The 22,774-nt window shown below is 34.4% G+C and overlaps 1 protein-coding gene across 3 annotated transcripts in view; it reads left to right on the top strand.

The window, feature by feature from the left end:
• The window catches only part of LOC117177943 (inositol polyphosphate 5-phosphatase OCRL), a 404,171-nt gene that overhangs the window by 185,603 nt on the left and 195,794 nt on the right, over window positions 1-22,774 (top strand). For all 3 annotated transcript variants that reach the window (XM_033369070.1, XM_033369071.1, XM_033369072.1), the window contains one exon: window positions 18,027-18,162. In XM_033369070.1, coding sequence (XP_033224961.1) covers window positions 18,027-18,162 — 136 coding nt within the window. The remainder of the gene's footprint in view (window positions 1-18,026; window positions 18,163-22,774) is intronic.

Here is a 22,774-nt window from a genome sequence, read left to right as displayed (position 1 = left end):
GCACGAGGCTTTTGCTGGATCGTCGTATTGATTCCTTTACAGACTGTAACCACCTATCTCACGGTTGTGAGACGTGGTTGTGGCTGAAATTTTACCGCGATTACTGTAAAGTTTCCATTGTTTTTCATAATTTCTGTTACATAATTTTCACGAAACTAACAAAAAACTCAATCTTGGCCAAAACTAAAAAACTTTTTTCTTGAAAATATCTTTTCACTTAGTTAACGAAATGTGTGTCAAATAAATATGGAAAAATGCCTTATTAGTTAATAATTCAAATGGATATAATCCACCCTTTCGTAGAAATAAGAAAGAGCAATACAAACTTAACATCTTAACACTTTTTAGTCTAAAGCTACCGAAAAATATTTGGGAATAGGTAAATTTATTATACAACCGGAATTAGAGCATTATATCCTGAACATTGAGGGACGTTGGAATGCTTTAATCACTTCTGTGACATTTTGCAATTTCTAAAAAATGGATAAAGGTATGTCGTCAAATGGGAACCCTCTCTAAAGTGTTTCTTATGGGGTGCACAAAAATGGAGAAATCTACAAAACACTCAAAACTTACCAACGTCGGATGATCATTCAGTTTTGAGGATTTAAAAATGCCCATTGAAGATTTTCTAGACCCCGGTGGTACATCGGTAAAAGTGGGATCCGCCTTGGCGGGAGTTTTAGATTACAATAAAAAATGAAACTTGTATTTTTCGTTTTGTACTTTTTTTTGACATGTATTACTTCTTCTCAGGATAGAAAAATTGCAACAAATTTAGTAAGGCTTGCTGTCGCTCGAGCTCCTTTTAAATCCGAATAATCCTGCAGTCATTAATGCATTTCGGTAATATTGTGAGTTGTGTAGTGTCTGCGACTTGCATGTTTTAAGTTCTCTAGTGATTTTTTTCTTTTTGGGAATATTGTACATAATATTGATCGTAAATGTTGCTGAGAGTTTTGCGCGAGGTTTCATTCTAAGATCCTTCCTAAAATCATATGATTTCATAATCTCTGCTCAGGTCCGTACCTACAGAAATCTAAAATGGATCCGGGAAAATTGGAGGTTATACTTAGTTCAATTAAAGAGGGCACCGCTTGTCTTGCTACTATTAAAGAGGATGCTAGTTCTTTCTGAAGGTAACGACGGACCAAATGAAAAAATACTTGGAGTCTTAAAAAGAGGAAAACGAGATTATAAAAGTGAAACATAATGACCTGAAGATCAAAAAAATGATACTCGAATCAACGGTTTCAGTCTTACAGAAGACAGTCCTTTCGCTAAGAGGGTGCTGTCGTTAAACCTTTTAGATAACGAAGAGGTGAGCAGAGACCTACAAGCATCTATTCTGAGAGCTTTTTTAAAAGCTAATATTGCGATTATTGAAAATGCTTTCGACTCCGTTTTCAGATTGGGTAGTACGCCTGGCATCAGGCCTGCTTTGATTAAGCTGCCGGTCTACAAGTGGAAACAACTGATTTTTGATCAGACAGACGAACTGAAAATATACAAACTCCCAGTCAGCTATGACAGATGGAAGGTCGAGAGAGAGGAAAGGAAAACACTGATTGAAATAAGAAATAAACTTGAACCAAACGGAGTGTAGATTTTTCTAAGAGGAAATGAATTGTTTATTGATAATAAGCCTCTATCTCAAAGTAAAATACTGGAAATTACTTATGATTTAAATTCAACTCCGAAAGGGAACCCTGTTGACCATTTCTCGTAGGCCTCCAACATTGTTAAAAAGAACAGTAGAGACATACCGCCCAACTCCAAACGTAAGGATATTTTTTCTTCTGAATCTGCCTCCTCGATGGATAAATATTTGAATGCTACACCTCTTCGAAGTGCATCTTCCAGATTACGCACCAATGGCAGAAATTAGATAGCATTTAAATAGCAATGCAGGTGCTCAGCGTTAAAACCATCACAACCTTTGAAGATTAATTCATCGTCTGTAGGAAATAAATCATCTCGGATGAAGCATCAGGCTCAATTCATCCATTGGAACGTCCATGGCCTTACGAATTTGTCAGAAATTGTGGATTATGTCCTCCCGACAAATGTTGTTTGTATATGCAAAACTTGGTTGACAGTACCCCCCTCCTCACGGCTTAGATGGCTGCCAAGCCATGATATTAATGTAAGTAACGCTACTCGTAATAATCCAAGAGGCCGCTTTAGCGGTGGCATTTCTATTATAATAAGTAGCGAAATCTATAAGCATAAACTATTTGTTAGGACTACGTTTAGGATTTTTATAAAGTGTAAAATTAGCGATATAGAATTTATTTTAGGCAATGTTTACCTTTTGCCCTCCTTGAATATAGATAGCATTATTGAGTCCCTGGATACCACTCTTTCTGAGTTTCTTGTAAAATATTCCCATTTACCTATATTATCAGGGGGGATTTCAATTCGCGTATAGGTATGCTAAATCAATTGAATTCCAAGCTTTTGCCACTGAGTATATCGGTATCACGAAATCGACTATCTTTGGATAACAAAATCAACAGATATGGCTCTGCGTTAATAGAATCTTTAGAAAGTAATAATATGGTGGTATTAAATGACAGATTACCAGGGGATACATCTGCTCAATTTACCTTCATGGTACCTGGGAGAATTAATGTTAACGTTAAAAACAATTTGGTTGGTATAAAAAACAGTGTGACTAATAATAGACCTAAACATTTCGCCTCCCAGGAACCAATGGGTAATATTATAATTGATTTTCCTGACCGTAACATTAATTTTTTAGAATTTGTAGAAGATTTCGAAACACTTTCGATGGCAATATGATCTGATCATCTTCAGATAGTTAATAAATAAAACTTGTATCGTAGAGAGGATTCTAATTGTAACCTAAATGTAAATTGTTTAAATGAGTTGATTGAATAGAACAATCATCTAAAATTAGCCTGCATCGAGGGCATGATGTCCGTCCCTAATGCCATTCTTCAGGAAAACTCATCTATCGATAAATAAAGAGGGAGTTAAGAAAGTGTAAAGATTCAGGGGTTCGCCGGCGCTGATGATAGGGTTTATAAAGGGTCAAAACGGCACTATGTTTGTGTGATTGATAAGAAGCGTAAGGAATTTAAGAGTTGTCGCCTTAACGATCTAGCTTCAGCTAATAATTCAGTGACACTCTGGGAGGCGGTTAACAATTTGAGATTTTGAGCCTATACTGTCAGACATATTTTCTTAGCAGAGTGGCAAGAATTTGCCAATGAAATGTATCCGCCTCGCACTGCGTTTGATAGCTGCTGATTTGAAGTTTCTCGTCTGCTTTTAGACTCATTTTACCCAAAATGAAATTCGAGAAAGTGTAAAAAAATATATCTTAAACAAGGCTCCTGGAGAGGATGGAATTAGCAATGCATTTTATAAGTATCTCTCTTAGAATTGGCTCCTATACTTGGAGGGCTTGTTTGGTAGGATCTGGAGGGAAGAAGAAGTCCGATCTAAGATTTCCACACAGATTCCACAAGATTTTCACACAGGTTTTGCTGTCCAGGTTCTCCAGGTGGGCTCAGAGTACAGGTCCTTTTCCAGAGAACCAGACTGGTTTCAGGAGTGGAAGGTGCTGCTTAGACAACATTTTCACCATGTCTTCTATTATCCAAATACGTCTTTCCAAAGAATGGGGCAAACTTTTATTATTGTTTGTTGATTTCTGAAGGGCCTTCCCCTCTATTCACCATCATCACTTTTGAAAAAAACTCCTGAAGAAGGGCGTTAGCGCCAAAATGTCAAAAAAATTTTCCAACCTATATCAGAAAGCTAATGTTTCTATACGTTCAACTGAAGGGAACATCACCCCGGTGAAGGCAACCATATATCTCCTCCTGGGTGAAAGTTTGAGTTCGATACTATTTGCCTCAGTCCTCAGTGATCTTGAGGTGTACTTAATAAATTATGGATCCAGCTCAATACTGCGAAGAAAAATTTCTTTTCATTAATGAAAGTAAATCTAAGGTTCTTATTTTTCATAAGGTCAGCATCAGGCAAGATTATAGCTTCTGTTACAAGGGTGAACCTCTGGAGATCGTGCAGACGTATGACTATCTTGGGAACACTTTCTTTAGCTCGGAGAGATTTGCTAAGACCAGTGAAAGAAGGATAATAATTTCAAATGTAGCTATGGGTGCAATCCTTAGACTTACTCAAATATGCCTAGAAAGATTGATTTGCCTATCTATCCAGAAAGATACAAAACCCGAATATGATTGGTTTCTGCAATTGAAAAACACCATTATCGGCGTATAGGTGCGAAAATTCATTTAATTGAATTCTTTTATGAATTTATAACTTTACACTGTATAAAACTTGCAGTAAAACGCATTAAGTCACATATAAAATAAAGTAATGCGAAGTATTAAATAAATACAATTAAGTTAAAATTAATCAAGAGTGATATTTACACTATCCCAACCAGTGAATCACTGGTCGAACAAAAATTTGGCAGATATTCCTAGAAACATATAATTTGTTTATAATCACAAACAAATTTGGCGATCATACCAGGATTTGGGATAGAACTTCAAAAATTGGTGAGTGCAAGTGTAAAGTAAAGTTGGTAACTGTATAAACAAGCAAACTTCCAACTCGCTTCAAGGTTTCTTCGCAAAGTGTTCCGTAGCATGTATGGGCCCATTCAAATACACATTCCAATCTTCGCTAACTGTAGACAAACTTCGCATACTTTCTGTGCGTCTCGCACAGAAACTTTTATTGACGGTCTTTCACGCTCGCTCGTGAAATTATTATTCGCATCAATACATGCCTTTGCCTAATAAGGCATGTCTTTAAACTCATCTATATAAGAATTTTTTCGCTCGCGAACCTTTCGCTTTCATACCTTGTGCAAATAATACCACTTGATTTATAGATGTTTTGGTAACTAAAGTATGTCTATAACTTCATTATATACAAGCAACGAAAGCACGCTTAATCAAACTATAGTTCAGTTACCTACTAAAACTGAAAAAGCACCTGATAGCACAATGGGTGAACACGGTTATATCATTGTTGCAGAATTAATTTCGGATCAAACTCAAGATTTTGAATTACTGAAACGTTATGTAGAAGCCTCGAAAACTTTAGTACAGCAAAATCAGCCCTTTACTGTTCTTACCAACAGAGCAGAATACATCAAATACTTATGGCTCAAGTGTCAGGAGCGAAATGCTCACATATTCATGCAAGGAAAGTGAATGCGGCATACTTGAAGAACTCGGCTTTGGAACTCTCTACATCATCTTTGAAAACTTAAGAATGCAGCAGCAGCCATCCTCAAGATCTGCAACGATTTAATAGCAGCGTGAGTCTATCTCTTTTGGTTAAACGTACGTAAAACTGCAACCGATAAATTTAAAATCCTTTCCCGATCAATTTGCCGAATGGACAACATTTCGCGATAATTTTATTTCGTTGATTAAAAATAATAAAAATCTTAATAACATTTCAAAATTACATTATCTTCAATGCGCGTTAGTAGGCGCATCAGGGAGTACACTTGGTCATATCGAATTAACAGCAGCGAACTTTGAAATTGCATGGGATATACTAATCAAAGAATTTGATAATAAGATCGCACTTATAAATGCATATTTAAATACATTTTTTTACTCGAACCTATTAAAAAAGAATGGGCATTACAACTCAGTGTGTTAAAAACGTCAATCATAAAACACATTGGTTCATTAAAAGGTGTTGGCCGTGAGACAAACGGATATAATAATATATTGATCAATCGCATAACGGCATTATTAGATTATAATACCAAACGAAATTTGGAGTTACTATTTGTATCCAACGGAACTATTTTTTTACGATGAACTTGATAAATTTTTGCGTGAACGTACTCCCGTATTAGAATCCATACAGTCACAAATTAAACAAAAAAATATAACCCATGTAAATTCAAAGGCGCATAACCAACAACTTTTAAAATCGCATCTTACTGCGCCAACAAATGTAACTTGTTCAATTTGTAAATTAAATCACAATTTCTTTTATTTGTACGCAGTTTAAATTTTTATCGCCTGCAGATCGGTTTAAAAAGGTTAAGCAAGCCAATCTCTGCATCAATTGCTTAAGCGCAACTCACAAAGTAAGCAAATGCCCAAGTAAAAATTAATGTTTTAAATGTCATCACAAGCATCATATTTGACTCCATCGGGAGTGCACAGCATCGCAAAACCAAGGAAGATGACTCTATTTCAAGTGCAACAAATTCACAATGTAAAGCAACTCAACCAGTTGAGTCACCAATGGTTTTAGCTCTTTTTTCTTTTACAAAAACAATAACTCCAGCGAATGTTTTATTATCAACAGCTCGAATTGGGGTCCTCTCTCCTAATAAAAAAAGGGCAATACGCATTCGAGCACTCTTAGACCAAGGTTCAACGTGGACTTTTATATCTAAAAAATCTTGCGCATTGTCTTAATTTAAGGCTGAACCGTGTCTCTGTAACTTTATCGGGGGTAGCTGAGCGTAAAAAAGGAAATGTATTAGCGCCTGCCGATATTGCACTTTTTGCTAATGCACACGGCCTGCCGGCGTTTGAAACCACCGCGCTCGTTTGACCTAGTATTATTTCATGTATACCTAACTGTAAAATTTCAAAAAATTCGTGGCCTTATCTCGCGGGCTTTAATCTCGTCGATGATCCATCGAACGATCACCCAATACAGCGACTTATTGGCGCAAACTTACTCAAATCTATATTTCTCGAAGGCTTAAAAGGAAGGCCAAAAGAATGAACCAGTACCTAAAAAAACAGTTTTCGCTTGGGTTATTTTAGGAAATATTAAAAATTCGAACAGTTCTTAATTTGTAAATTCACACCTATGCATTTTAAACGAAAGCCTCGATGAATCGCTAAAAATATTTGAGGTAATCGAAGAAATTTCCAAAGAACATATCTTATCGGTCAACCACGAAATTTGTGAAACACACGTTAGTTAAACTCACTTGCGAACAAGCTACGGGCGATATATAGTGCGGATAATATTTATGTTAGATGACCCTATCAATAAAGGCAACCGCGACACATAGCTGAATCAGCGTTAAAATGTATTGAAACCCAATTTTCAAAAAATTCCATTAAACAAGCAATGTATATCGAATTCATGCAAGAATATGAATCACTGAAACACATGGAGCTAATGGCGAACGAAAATACCTTAGTCGAATTTCTTAAACCTGTATGCTTACTACATCCCCCGGTTTTTCGTGAAAGTAGTGAAACTAAAAAATTACTCGTAGTATTTAACGCTTCATACAAAACTGCAAACAATATATTATTAAATGACCACATGTATACTGTCCCTCCTCTTCAATCCGACCTACCAATCGTTTTATTAAATTGGAGAGCCTTTCAATTCGTCTATTCAGCCGTTATTGCCAAAATGTATCAGCAAATCTTAGTAGATAAGCACGATGTTGACTGTCAACGAATTTTACGGCGCGAATCACCCGAGCAGAAAATAAAAGAATATCGTCTCTTAACCGTCACATAAATTACCCGGTCAGCTTCATTTTTAGCTTTACGTGTGTTGCAGAAACTCGCTGTTGACGAAGGTGATGCATTTCCTCTTGTGGCACCCTTTATATTAAACGATAAATTTGTCGATGATATCTTGTTCGGAGCCTAAGATAAACTTCCTGAAATTAAAACTAGAGATGAATTAATTTCATTGTTAGAAAAATGCAATCTACAAGCCCGAAAATGGACTAGCAATTCGATAGACCTTCTTGAAGGTATCGATCCTACTGATCACGGTCTCGCCTCGATTTCGCTCTCACTTGACAATAAAGCTAATAGTATTAAGCTTTTAGGCCTGAATTGGAATATAACAACAGATGTTATCTCGCTTAACGTCAAACTTTTACACTTGAAAATTGTTACAAAAAGATCTGTTTTGTCATTATCATCAAAATTGTTCGATCCATTAGGATGGATATCACCTGTAATCGTGATCGGAGAAATTTTTATGCAGCGGCTATGACGTGAGCAATACTGATGGGATGAGCATCCACCAAGTGAACTCATTTAATTAATAACTAGTCATTTCGAATAGTTGGTTTTCACCAACTATTCTCGATGTTCAACTACACGGATTCTCAGACGTATCTGAACAAACTTACGGTGCAGTTATTTATTTACTTGTTACTAGTTTTTCTGGCCATATAAAAATTTGTCTACTAACAAGCAAAACTAAAGTCGCACCTGTTAAACATCTGAGTATCCCTCGACTTGAATTACAAGCCGCACTTCACTCGCGCCTTGTTTCAATGATTCGCAATGCACACATGCTGTCTAAACTATCATGTCAATGCTGGATTGACGCCAGTATCGTTCTAACTTGGTTATGTCAACATGCCTCAAAATGTAAAATTTTTATTGCAAATAGAATATCCGAAATCCATTCTTTGTTGCCTAATTGCACTTGGTGTTGTGTACCTACTGAATCAAACCCAGCTGACTTATTATCTCACAGAAAATCAGTTCAAGATTTATAAGACTCTTCTCTTTGGTGGTTCGGGCCTCCATGCCTTCACCAATCACTCTAATACTGGCCTGCAAATCTAACTAGTGTGCCTCCAGATATAAATTTAGAAGAAAAGGTACATGTGAACATCGGAAACGTAATCTCCGATCTACTCTTCGAATTATTCGAGCGGTGTTCGTCGTGGAGAAAAGTATTTCGTGGTATTTCTCGAGTAATATGATTTAAAAATATAACGCTCGCAAACCTATGAAACCAAAAATTTCATCCGTCCGATATTAGCGCGAACGATTTAAATTTTGCCTAAACCTTAGTCATAAAACACTTTTAACGAGCTATGTTTTCAAAATATATAGATCTTTTTATCAAAAATCAGCCGCTATTCAAAAACTCTAAAATTCTCACTTCTCAATAATAAAAAAAATAAAAATATCTCAGTAATGGCATTTTGAGAGTCGGCGGCCGATTATCTCGAGCTGAGCCTATGAAGCTAACTCAATCATAGCCTGAGCACATGTACAGAGATTGTGGTACTCATTTTAAGGGTGCTGATCGTGAATTAAATGAATTAATTGTGGCCGGTCAACGCAGCGAAAATTTCGCGTACATGTTAATCAATCATCGTGTTAAATGGCTCTTCATTCCACCTGCATCACCTTATTTTGGATGTTTGTGAGAAACCGGAGTACGAAGCGTGAAGGGCCATATGAAGCATATACTTGGTGATAAAACACCTACAATCGAAGAATTAATCACGCCCCCTATTGGTCCGCTAAATGATGAGATAGGCAATTATGAACCACTCACTCCCGGTCATTTCTTAATTGGTGGTAGTTTTGTTGCAGTTCCACAACCCTGCCTTTCTGATATCGAAACTAATCGTTAATAGCGATGGTAGTTCATGCAACAGTGCTTCGAATTACTTGAGCGCCGGTGGTCAACTGACTACTTTCAATCACTGCAGCAATGCTCAAAATGGCAACTTAAAAAGGATAATATTAAAAAAGGCCAATTAATTCTACTGAAGCAACCGAAATTGCCTCCTAAGAAATGGTTGTTAGGGAGAGTGGAAGAATGTTTACCAAGCGAAGATGGTGTCACACGCGTAGTTAAAGTAAAAATAGTTTAGTCAAGTTATTTGAGACCAATTACTAAAATCGCTATTTTTCCTGTCAATTTAAATCCTGAAAACTCAAGCCACGATAACATTTTTCCATCCTCTTAAACAGGATATTATTGTAACCTTTCGTTGCATTATTAAAGTTTAAGTTTCTTATTTGTGTATATTCGACAATAGTTTTTAGTACTTTACGTTATTAAAAAAAGTATTATTTTGGTATTAATTCTATACATGTTACATTTCGCTTTAACATTCCATTGTATCCAATTATTGCAATCTGTTAATTATATTTTAAGTTCTATCCATTATTGCATCATTGAACTGGGCCGTTTAAGGCGGGCCGTTTTTTTTAACAATTCAAAATTTCGCGCATAATTTGAACGTCAGTTGAATTAGCCAAGTTCGAAAACTTTGGGACGTCCAAGAACGAAAACACGCTCACCGTGTCGGTAGCATGCGATAATCTGATTTGCGAGAAACTTTGACCAGGGCGTTCGCGTTTCAACTTTGTAGATAAAAAAACATTTTCGGCTTATAAGTGTGGAAATTCATTTAGTTGAATTCTTTGATTAATTTATAACTTTACACTGTACAAAACTTACAGTAAAACGCATTATGATACACATAAAACAAAGTGATGCGAAGTGTTAAATAAATACAATTAAGTTGAAATTAAAAGTAATAATTATACTATTCCAACCAGTCAATCACTGGTCGAACCGTAATTGCTTATAATTATGAAATGAAAATGTATGAAAAACATTCGATTTCCTTGTCAGAACTTGAAACTCGATATCTGATTGCATGTAGACAATAGTTTGTAAAAAGTAAGCGTCGTTAATGTAGTTATTTGCTTATTTGTTCCAAATCTTTCCTTTACAAAATTGTTACTAAATCCGACGTATGCTGTGTAGAATAATTTCTATTTTATATCTCGATATCTAAAAATAATGAATCTTTGTGAATAAGAATGATGATTTTGAAATATCTGCAACGTTCTGCAGACATTGGTTCTACAATACTAACCTTATTTATATTACTCCACGTAATGCGTCATTTCCATATGTGTTTTGCACGTTATAACGCAACAACATATCTAAATAATTTAATTAGTAATTTTTTTATTGAAAAATTATTATCGCTTATTATAAGCGAACTTACAGCGGCATCTTTTTATCCCTTGCCACACTTTTATTAGTCTTAGACCAAGTAAGACATGTCAATAAACAATTACAAAAAGAAAAACACAAGTTGCATTCTTTATTCTAATTTAAAATTCTCGCGAAGACGGATGTGACTCATGCCGACGATGCATTTTTGCTAGTACGATCAAGTACGCCTGAGCTTTTAGCACCAACAGCTGGTAGTTTGCTTCTTCTAAATTCTCGTCGTTGCTACACAACTTTACTCTAATTTTTTAGCGTTTACGAAATTTTTTGGAAAACCCAGATAGTAAGTGCACCTAGCACCACCGCGAAACCCCTTGCGGATTTAGAATATCTTGAAAGTGCATTTTTAAAACCTCAAAACCAAATTATCATCGGCCGTTGGTAAGTTTTGAGTGTTTAATATATTTCAACATTTTGTGCATCCCGTCCCAAAAACCTTTAGCTAAAAATATTTAAAACATAAATTTATATCCTTTCAACCCCTGCAGTGCATTATTTTACGAAACTCATGAAGTGTAAATAATTTTAAACTTTCTGTGCCATTTATTAAGCTTAATAAATAGATATGAGGTCCTCGTCACATATAAAACTCAAGCGTTCCTAAATTTAAAAAAAAAACTAATCAAAAAGCTTTAGTAAAATAAATTTGTACCATGCGACTGGAAGTAATCCAGCTTTTTTGCAAGCAAGGAGAAGTTTTACTAATTAATAACTTTGCTGATATTAGGGCGTTTTCAAAAAATATATTAGAATTTGTCATGAAAGTGGAACCTTGCTTGTTAGATGTTTTGCTTGAAAAATTATCTTAATAGTTTGGAATTCCAACTATTCCTCCACAAATAGTACATCGTTGCTTGAATGTTATGTAAACTTGAAATAATGCATACCTTCTGTCACATTTATTTATTCGAGAAAAATTAATTACTTTCTCTGTTCGATACTTTGATCGAGATACTACCCAAAAAGTTTGGAAACATAAATTTCAATTATGCAATCGAAACGGATTCATTATTTTTTGAAAACGAAGAGAGGCTTCACTAATTGGTAACTTTGTTGACCTTTAGAATTTTAAAAAAAATGTATTAGACTTTTTCTTTAAAGTGAAACCCTTTACGTAGCGTTCCTGAATGGAAAAACTATTCGCTATTTTTTTTAAAGATAAATTTTCATAATTCGACCACAAGTTGTGTATAAGCTTTTGAAAATCATGAAAAATGACAATTATTTCTAGCTTCTGTCACATTGATGTTTTTTTGTTAAAATAGTTAAGAGATTCTAGTCGAAGCAAAGCTTCTCGGTTGATTTCATCAATGAAAAAACTACCCATAAAACTTTCGATAGATAAATACCTATTATGTTTCCTAAACCTACTATGTTTCCTAAAACGATGGAGTATTTTCTTAAATTGAGAAGTTTCTCGAATTGTTATGTTTGCTGACCGTTGGAAATTTAAAACAATGTCTTCGAATTTGTTGTCAAAGAGGAATCTGGTTTGTTGCGTTCTTTAAAGGAAAAACGACCCAAGAAATCTCTGAAACATAAATTTCAATGATACGATCACAAGTAGTGCATTTTTTTTTTAATCATGACAAGTGTAGAGAATTTCAACTGCTATGACATTCGTGTATTTAAAAAAAAAAATAGATCAAAAGTGCACGTCAAATGAAAATCTTTTTTGTTTGTTTTTTTGTCAGTTTTATTATAAGTATGTAACAGAAATTCTTAGACAAAACGAAAAGGGTGACTTTTGTTCTTATAGTAATCGCATTTCCAAAAGTTATTGCTCCAAGAAAATTCTAAAAACTACGAGAAATCATTCCGCTCGAGCCGAAAAAACGTATGTGCCCTTACTTGATCCGGCAGCTCAATTGTGGTGGATTGCTCGAATTTTAAACTTTTTGTTACTTTTGTCACAAGTTATGTAACGAAAATTCGGAAAGGAATTAAATACGGTGAGTTTTGTTGTTAGAAAATGTGTTTTTTTACTTAAATATTTGTAAAGAATTTTCAACAAAGCAATTTTTTGCTGGGTTTCGCGAACGTTGAGGTTTTTGTTTCCTTTGTTACAATTAGTGTAACAGAAATTCTGAACGAAATGTTGTTTTGTTAGTTTAAAATTGTTAATAAACATTAGGGAGAAGGATTCTGAATTTTAAAAGTTTTGAAGATTTGAACTTTGTGTTTTGCAATAAACAGTGGAAAAGTGGGTACTAGGCGGGGAATTATCTAATGCGGGAGCTGAAGTATTTCACCAAAAAGCACACTTCCTTAACGCTTGAAATATCTACAAGTGTTCGCTAAAGCGCGCTCGTCATTGACTTAATTAGCCCATCTTTGAAGCTTTTTTGTGCCCAAACTACTACATACTTGCAGCTGTTTTTTATCGGTGGAACACCCTGTATATATTAAGTTATTAATGCATAAGAAATAAATACAATAAAAATAAATCATATAAGTAAAATGTAAAGAGGATTAGTGACGACACTTGAGGGCCTTATGGTTGGTACACACGAATTGCGCCCGCAGTCAGAATTTTGCTTGCTAGCAAGAAGGCGCTCTTTCTTCCCTTCCTGAACTTCATCCATGACCAGAATGCAATAACTTTCCAATTAATGAAATGCTTATCCTACTTTTTCCTGGGTAATATTGAAAAAACTGCCCCTGCTATCTTTACATGATGATAAATAAAATACGATATAAATTTTCTTAATTTTGCAATTAGTAATTTAGAAATATTATGTGCGAAATCCACGACTTTTGGTAACTCTAATGACATGTTATTTGCCTTGATAAGTTCCAATTTATATTAAGAGCCATGTTTTTTTAATAATATTAGAGCCAGAAGAAAGTTTTTATTTTGAGCGACACCGTAATATTCTTTTAGAAAATCTCAATTTTAAGAAAGGGTCAAATAATTTCAGTTCCTATGCCTAAGATCAGATTCTCTACAATCGTATAACCAAAGATAAACGTAAAGCTGTTTGCTGCGATTTTCTCAAAGATTTCAAATTTATGATTTTAGTCCTCGAGTCCAGTCTTGTAGCTTTTTAAGCATACCTCTGACTCCTGCATTTATTAGCAAAACGTGATTTGTCGTCAAACCTAAGGATAAGTCTAGGACCCTTCGGCAACCTTTACTGTACCTTAACCTCGAACAGACCTCCACGAGGGCTCTCTAATGTCTTTGGGTTTTTCCTCAAACTGACTAATCAATGTCTACGAACCTTAAAATGTCCACCCACCTCAGGTTTGGCAAATTATAGACACGCCCTTTGTTCTCTCCCGACTGGGCCTCGATACGGCCCAGTCAGATTTCTCTTAGATTCCAAACGAACAGCTTCGAGCCCCCGTGAGCGCGGTCTTTACACGTAAAGTTTCTTATATATCACGTGTTTCTATTATAAGTTTAATAAATGGTTTCTTAACTAGTGTGTATCTCAAACCAGTGGTCAGCAATTTATTTCATTTGTTTTCACCTACAAACCAGCCATATTGGAAGGAAGATAAAACGATCAGCAATGATCAAAACTGCTAACGCCATCGTTTTAATCATCGCAAACCGATTTTTTTTCTCCGAGATATGCCGTACTAAACATTTAGTCGCTTTCTGCGCCTTCTTTGCTAGTCTTTCATTGTGGAACTGAAACAGTTAATATGCGATATCTCGGAGAAAACAAAATCGGTTCGAGAAGATCGAAAATGGGAATGGAAGATAAAAAGAAGTACTAAACGATGGCGTTATCAGTTTTTAGAAAAAATTGCTGATCATCTTATATTATCTCAAATATGACTCAAATAGTCTTTTTTGCACTTTTAGGTTAGGATATCTCAAAAACCTGATGTATATGAAAAATTGGGATAACGGATTCGGTTTTAGGATATCAAAATCCTTTGGGGTGACATGGTCATGTCTTTAGGTACAAAAAGACGTAATTTTTGTCGTTCTGTGTTATTGTTTAAGAACAGGGGTCCATTACACATAAAATAACGCTCAAAAAGGTACAAAAATTGAAGAATCTGGTTACGGTTTTTCTCAAAATAAAAAATTTTCTTCTGGCTCTTTAATATTACAGACGAAAAACATCGCTCTTAATACCAAAAATCGTGGGTTCCGCATATAATATTTCTAAATTACTCATTGCGAAATTAAGAAAATATATATCGTATTTTATTTATTATCACGTAAAGATAGCAGGGTCAGTTTGTTTCAATATTATCTAGGAAAAAGTAGGATAAGCACTTCATTAGTCGGATAGTTGTTGTATTCTGGTCATGGGCGCAGGTCAGAAAACGAAGGAAGAGTGCATTCTGGCTAGCAGGTAAAACTCTCACTCCAGACGAAATTCGTGTGCACCGACAATAAGGCCCTCTTTACATTTTGCGAATTGCTTAAATGATTTATTTTCATTTTACTTATTTTGTATGCATTAATAAATTTATATATACAGGATGTCCAACCGCTTATAAAACAGCCGGAAGTATGTAGTAGCTCACACAAAAATTTAAAAAAAGTTCATGTAGCAAAAATGTACAAAGCTTAGTTGGGCCACAAAAAAAGCTTTAAAGATGCGCTAATTAAGTCAATGACGAGTGTCATTCAGCGAACACTTGTAGGTGTTTCAAGGGTTTAGGTCGTGTGTTTATTGCAAAACAAACATTTCAAAACACCAAAACGTTTTAAAATTCGGAATTCTTCTCCTTACCGTTTATTAATAATTTTAAACTAATACAAAAACCTTTCGTCCAAGCATCATTTGGGCTCGAACCGAAAAAAATATGTGCAATTATTCATTCCGGAAGTTCAATTTCATTCTTTATAATTTGTTGACAAGATTAAAATAACACACATTTTCTAACAGCAAAAGTCACCTTTTCGTTTCCTTTAAGAACTTCTGTTACATACTTGTAGCAAAAATAACAACAACAAAAACGAGGTTCCAATTCGACTAGAACTTTTTATATATTTTTTAAATCAATAAATTTCAGAGAAGTTATAAATGTATTTTATGTTTTAAAAACTTTTTGGGTGGGTTTTCCATTAAGGGGGGCAACAGTCAAGGTTTTACTTTGACGAGAATCTCTAAACTATTTTCTTTCAAATAAATGTCACGAGATTCCTCTTTAACAAAAAATTCTAATACATTGTTTTAAATTGCCAGTGCTCCACAAAGATATTAATTCGAGAAACTTCTGCTCAATTTAAGAAAATACTCCATCGCTTTCGACAGCATAATGTTTATTTATGTTTCTAAAATTTTGTGCGGAGTTTTTTCATCGATGAAATCATCCGAGAAGCTTTTGCTTTGACGAAAACCTGTTACCTATTTCAGCAAAAAACAATAAATGTGACAGAAGCTAGAAACAATGGTCATTTTTCATGATTTTCAAAAACTTATGCATTTCTTATGGTGGAATTATGAGAATTTATGTTTAAAATAATTCGTGAGTGGGTTTTCAATTAAGGAACGCAACGCAAAGGGCTTTACTTTAAATAAAAAGCCTAATTCATTTTTGAAAAAATGCTAAATGTCAACAAACTTACCAATTAGTGAAGCTTCTCTTCGTTTTTAGAAAATATTGGATCCCTTTGGATTGCATAATGGAAATTTATGTTTGCAAACATTTTTGGGTAGTTTTTCGATCAAATTATCGAACAGATAAGGTAATCCGTTTTTCTGGAACAAATAAATGTGTCAGAAGTTAGGTATTATTTCAAGTTTTCATAATATTCAAGAAATAATGTACTATTTTTGGAGGCATACTTGTAATTCCAAACTATTGGGATACTTTTTTTAACAAAACATCTAACCGTCAAGGTTTTACGTTGATGACAAATTCCAATACATTAAAAAAATGGCCTAATGTCAGCAAAGTTATTGATTAGTAAAACTTCTCCTTGCTTGCAAAAAATACTGTATCACTTCCGATCGCATGGTTACTAAAGCTTTTTGGGTAGTTTTTTATTAAGGAACACTTGTGTTTTTCATTTGACGAGAACCACTTACGTATTATTTTAAACTAAATAAATGGCACAGAAAGTTTGAAATTATTTACACTTGACGAGTTTCATAAAACAATGTACTACAGAGTTTGGCAGGATATAAATTTAAGTTTTAAACATTTTTAGCTCAAGGTTGTTGGATCAGAATGTACGAAACTTACCAACGGTCGATAATAATTCGGTTTTGAGGTTTTAAAAATGCACTTCGAAGTTTTTCTAGAACCCAAAAGGGGTTTGGCGGTGCTGGTATGCGCGCTTACTATCTGGGTTTTCAAAAAAATTAGGTAACTGTTAAAAAATTAGAGTAAAGTGGTATAGCAACGACGTAAATTGAGTCAAAAGCAGACTAACAGCTTCGGGAGTTGATAGCTCAGCCATACTTGATGTTTTTAGCAAAAATGCACTGTCGGAAGTCACATCCATATTGACGGGAATTTTAAATTAGAATAAAAAATTTAACTTGTGTTTTTCTTTTTGTAATTGTTTATTTACATGTCTCACTTGGTCTCGGAATAGAAAATGTATGGCAAGTGATAAAAAGGATGCTGCGAGAGGCTATTTGGGGAATTAAAAATGAGAGAAAGAAAGGAAAAAAATGAGGAAGGTTTGTCATATACGAAAAGGGAGTTTGGAGTGGCAGGGAATATAGTTAGAGCTATTATTTGAGGTACAATAGATGGTATATGATGGTCAAAGGGTTGACGGAACCAGAATATCTGCAAGCATAAAAAGGGAAGGCAAATAAAGTATGGTTAAGAAACGTTGATATGGGATGGATGAAGAGAAGAATCTGTGTAAAGGATATGGATGCGAAATTGAATGGTGCACTGGAGGTGTACAGGAGAGGAAGATGGACAGTTGAATGTGCATGAGCATGTAAGATGAATTTTGTATGGTGATGGACAAGGCGTGGCGTGTATGAACCAGTTAATCCTATTAAAGGAAGTAAATAGTAAAAAGTTTATTTCGCAGTTTTAGAAAACTATTTTGATAGTAAAAGAAAACTGAAGTCCTGGAAAATCGCTCTTTTATATTAAGTTTACAATTAGGATGAAACATTAGAATATAAGTATACACACAAGAAAAATTCCTTTTCTATTTAATCAAATTACCTAACCAATTTTGAGGGATACTGAATTGAAAGTTTCCTGACATATTCCCTTATTTGAGTTCGAAATATGAAATAATTTGCAAAATTTGTACTTTATAACAGTGACAAAGGAAGAGCGCCTGCTTGGTGTGATCGTATTTTATGGAAAGGGGATGTAATTAAATCTGTTGAATATCGAAGTCATCCTGAATTGAAAATATCCGATCATAAGCCAGTCAGCGCTATTTTTAATTCTCAGGTAAATATTCCTACTAAATGAATTAATTTATTTTTTACATTTTTTCTATAATATGTGTGCGTCCATATGAAGCAGGCCTATGCTTTCGATATGGAGACACATATCTGAGCAGATACCCGAATATTTCCTGAAATTAGAATCTCAAAAAAAAGGTCTAGGTTTAAAAATAAGTCTGAAGTTAAAACTTTAAAAAATCTATTTTTTAAGAAAAAAAACCGTATCTAAAGTTGGTGAGTCAATTCATAAGTGCGTGTGTTATTTTCATTATTCTATTTAAAAATATACATATTTTCGGTTACTTTAGGGAAATGGGCTTGGTGTCGATAAATTAAGCATAGGTAAAAGTATCAGCCCACTTCGGAAATTCAAAATGGCCATATGACCTTTTGTCAGAAAATGGCTATGAAATTATAAACCTAGATCGAAAACATGGACCCTTTTTATCTAAAAAGGGCATTCCGTCCATCTGGCTGTATACAGTGAGCTTATCGTTTCTCAATTGCTCTTACCCAAAAATCGATTTGGCTTAAACTTGGGAAAAGTGGACTTTGATTCGATGTAGTTTTACATGCCATTTCTATTGATCAGGGAACAGTCGGGAACCATAAGCTTTTTTCTTAATAAAGTAACTGATATCAATCAAAATTTTACTATGAATAGTAAGGATAGAAAATTAAAAACTAATTGTTTTTTTTTCTAAATTATATTTCTTTACACTGGTTATTAAATAGATATTCGTTAGAAGCCTTTGCCAGTAATTATATATTTAATTTTGATAACAAAAAACTCTTCCTTATAGATGGCTGATAATTATGGTCACACTATATCGAAATTATTTTTCTTTCTAGAATTAATAAAAAATAAAGCAAGAAAGTAGGTTCTAGAAAATTCACTAAGGTCTGGGTTTTCACCAACAACTTCCCCAGTAAATCTAAAGTACGCTAAAAATTACGCAGCGACCACTGCTATATAAATTTAACATCTAATCATTGGTAAAAGCCTCCAACTGATTTCTCTCATAAGAGTTGAAGTAGTAATATAAAACTCATTTATAACGTAAGTCCTTCTACCTACACTTGAAAAGTATATATTCAAAGAATAATAATGTTGTAAAGAGTATAATAAGCTATATAGATGAGCAACGAAAAATATTAGAGTTCTGAAGTTTTACCTGTTACAACTTGTTAATGTATTTTTATATTTATTGCAGACAGGCTCAATTTCCTAAAATTCCATAATTTTCTTTGGTTAACATATCTATTGACTTGTGGAGGCTCCACAAACTGAACTAGGTCTAAAGTCAGACTTGTTTATTATTTTTGTGGGACGTAATTTAATTATTCTCATCCGAGAATGTTGTCGTTTTTCCGGCTATTAATAAGAGTATATCATATCTTTTCAAAATAAACAACGAGAATTATGTACTGAGTAAAATTATTATTTATTATGTTAACCTCCAAAGTAGTCTTGCATGTTTTTATGGATATACATGTCACTTAAAAATATATTTATACAGTGCATAATATAATATGCAACGATACGTAGTACTCGTCAATACTCGTCGTTAATCTTAATTCTATCATCAGAAAAAGGGCAAATGATTGTGATTAGCTTTCACCTTTTTTTAAAGGGCCGATGTATGTAAGATCAGTTGCGGCATATACACGGTTGTACACGTAGTCGCTCGACAATTCCTCTTACACGCGCATTGTTATTTGTCTTAATTAAAAGACTAATAATTGGCTTTTAAGTAAGATGACACGGAGTACGTTTAAATTCGCATGTTATCATATTGTTATTCTCACCTCACTATAAAAGGCAATTTCTTAAATGTTTTGAGATTCGACTTTGAAATTTCCTAAAGCGTTTTAATTGGTTGATGATTAAAATTGTACGGAGTGCCCAACTTCGCAAGGCCTTTCCGCACAACTGTCAGCATCGGTAATAATTTTTCTGGTGCCCAGAAAACCTGGTTATTCCAAAAGACTCGAGAGTAATTTTAATCCATGGTGTACTCGAAATTTTAAGAAAATTTTCCTTATTACCTTATTTCGGTCTTACGGTCCAATTTAAAACAAACAAAAAACGATTGTAGTTGTTAAAAAATCGTTATATTTTCAATGTTTCGGCTCTCACTGCGGGCCCTTATAAGGAAAAAATTCCTTCTCTAAAATACAAAGTGTTTTTCTTTTATATACAATCAATTAAAAACTTAATTATATTAACCAAATAGAAGCAGAACTTATTTTTTTTATTGCCTGTCAATTCAATACGTAGTCAAAACTTACATTTAATTGTCAAAAAAACATTCGAAAAGTTCATGTTTAATAATTTAAAACTGGTTAAAAAAACATATAAGTCATTTTCGAAATTTGAAACCACTGAACTGGACATTGACATTACCATAATTGGTAACAGATAATACAAATGGACGATAATGAAAAGGTCGAATTTTCAACTAACCACAGATGAAAAATAGCGCTCCCAAGCTAAAAGAATTTAAATTTATGAATTTAATTTTGTTAAGTAAATTTCCATCAAGTTGAAATATTAAATCTAATGAAAATGCATTAATACATCTGGTATTACCTGTTAGCATTTATGTCAATGTCCATTCTAGTCGCTCTTTTTGTTTCGTCATATTTATATGCTGTCCTTATGAAATATAAAGAAATGTAATATTTTTATCGTTTTGAACCTCTCTTATAGAGGTTCCAAATTTCGAAAATGACTCATATGTTTTTTTAACAAATTTTAAATTATCAAACATTAACTTTTCAAAAGTTTTTTGACAATTAAATGTAACTTTTGACTACGTATTGAACTGACAGGTAATAACAAAAATAATTTATGTTTCAATTTGTTAATTATAATTTAGTTTTTAATCGATTCTATATAAAAGAAAAACACTTTGTATTTTAGAGAAGGAATTTTTTCCTGATGAAGGCTGGCAGTGAGAGCCCAAACGTTGAAAATATAACGATTTTTTAACATCTACAATCGCTTTTCGTTTGTTTTAAATTGAACCGTGAGACCGAAATAAGGGAATAAGGAAACTTTTCTTAAAATTTCGAAATCATATCGACGGTCGGAAAAACAGGAGAAAAAACTGGAGTCTTGCTCAAAAAAGTTCGTTTAGGTCTTTCATACCATGCTATACTCGTTAGATAAAGAGATATTATAGGATTTACGCACCCACTATACGGTTTCCAACGCGGCCTAGTTAGGAAACTTTTTTTTATAAGTTTTACACTTTGACCCGAAATATGATTACAAAAAGAAAGCTTATTAAGGGAGGCAAACCGTAATGGTTAACGTGATGAACCAGCGTTCCTACTCGACGGGCATCTGTTAAAGAATTTTCGCGAGAGAAGATTTCCTTCAAGAGACTAATTGCTCGGTTCAAGTAGCTCTGCAAACTGCCTCGCTGATTTTTGACGGGTACTTTTTTTAGGAGACCCTATCGGTGGACATGGGTGAAAATTTTTTATTTAGGTAAGGAATTTCGTTAATCTCCAGGCATGGCACATATTGCTGTGCATGGTTGGACTTTGAGCGCTGAGCCAAAAATGCATTTGTCAGCATCATGAAATGCAGTTCAAGGGAGAATTCCACTGAGGTGTCGAAAACTTTCTACAGTTTGCAGTTTTCTCCTCCTTAATAATTTTAATTTCAATTTTAAATTGATCTGGTTCAGGTTGTCAGGAGTATTTGCTGCTAGTAATGCTTTTCAATTTACATTTATGAATGTTTATTACGCAAGACCCTTGTATTAGGTGTGGAACGCTTTCATTTGAAAAGAAGTTTTTTTCAATGCTTTTGTCGCATATTTGGCGAAGTTATGGTCATATTGCTTTCCTCCACTCGAGGGGGTAGCTTAGGTTGGAAGGTTCAGGATGACTGGAATTGCGGTCAACGTTAGAAGAGTGGAGAATGGCTGGAGAATATGTAAACCGACAGGTCTAGGCACTAGTGCGGTGACTAGCGAGAAGCACACATACGATCCCCCGCCTATGTGTAAACGCTAGTTTCCGTGTTCTCGCTGAAATATCTGTGGGAAGGCTATTCAGTCGAATAGCGCTAGGTCGCGGCTCCTATTTCTGTTCTCATATGAGTTCTTACATTCACGGGTTTCTTTCTCTCATACTATCGCATTCCTCTTTTCTTTCATACTTAATATAAAATCTTTAAACGATATTGTCTATTTCGATTTTCACAATACTCGATTTTCATTGCTATATGCACGAGGCGTCAGTGAGTTAGACAGCCGTGGAAAATAGTCACGATTGCTCGTTCTTTGACAGCTACATGCGTGCGACTCGAGGCATCCGTGAGTTAGACAGTAATGGAACGTTACACGTGTTTTCTTGAAGTTAATGATAACAACGGAGCTGCCTTGATCTCCGCTTGCTTGGATTTTAGTGACGTTCATTAGCTACGGTGCGCATCTGTATTTGATTTTTAAATACGTACGCGAACCAGAGCCAAATAGCGCCACACAATTCAAGCATGCGCAAGTATTTTTGGATCACTGTTGGGGATAATAATCGAATCGAAATTCGAAGCCGATAATACGAATCAACGCTTCTATTTAACCACCACCTTGACACCC

Source organism: Belonocnema kinseyi, chromosome 8, assembly GCF_010883055.1.
Source record: "Belonocnema kinseyi isolate 2016_QV_RU_SX_M_011 chromosome 8, B_treatae_v1, whole genome shotgun sequence".
NCBI lineage: Eukaryota > Metazoa > Arthropoda > Insecta > Hymenoptera > Cynipidae > Belonocnema > Belonocnema kinseyi.
The sequence above is the reverse complement of the archived record's forward strand: the minus strand, read 5'-3'. Positions and strand labels throughout refer to the sequence as shown.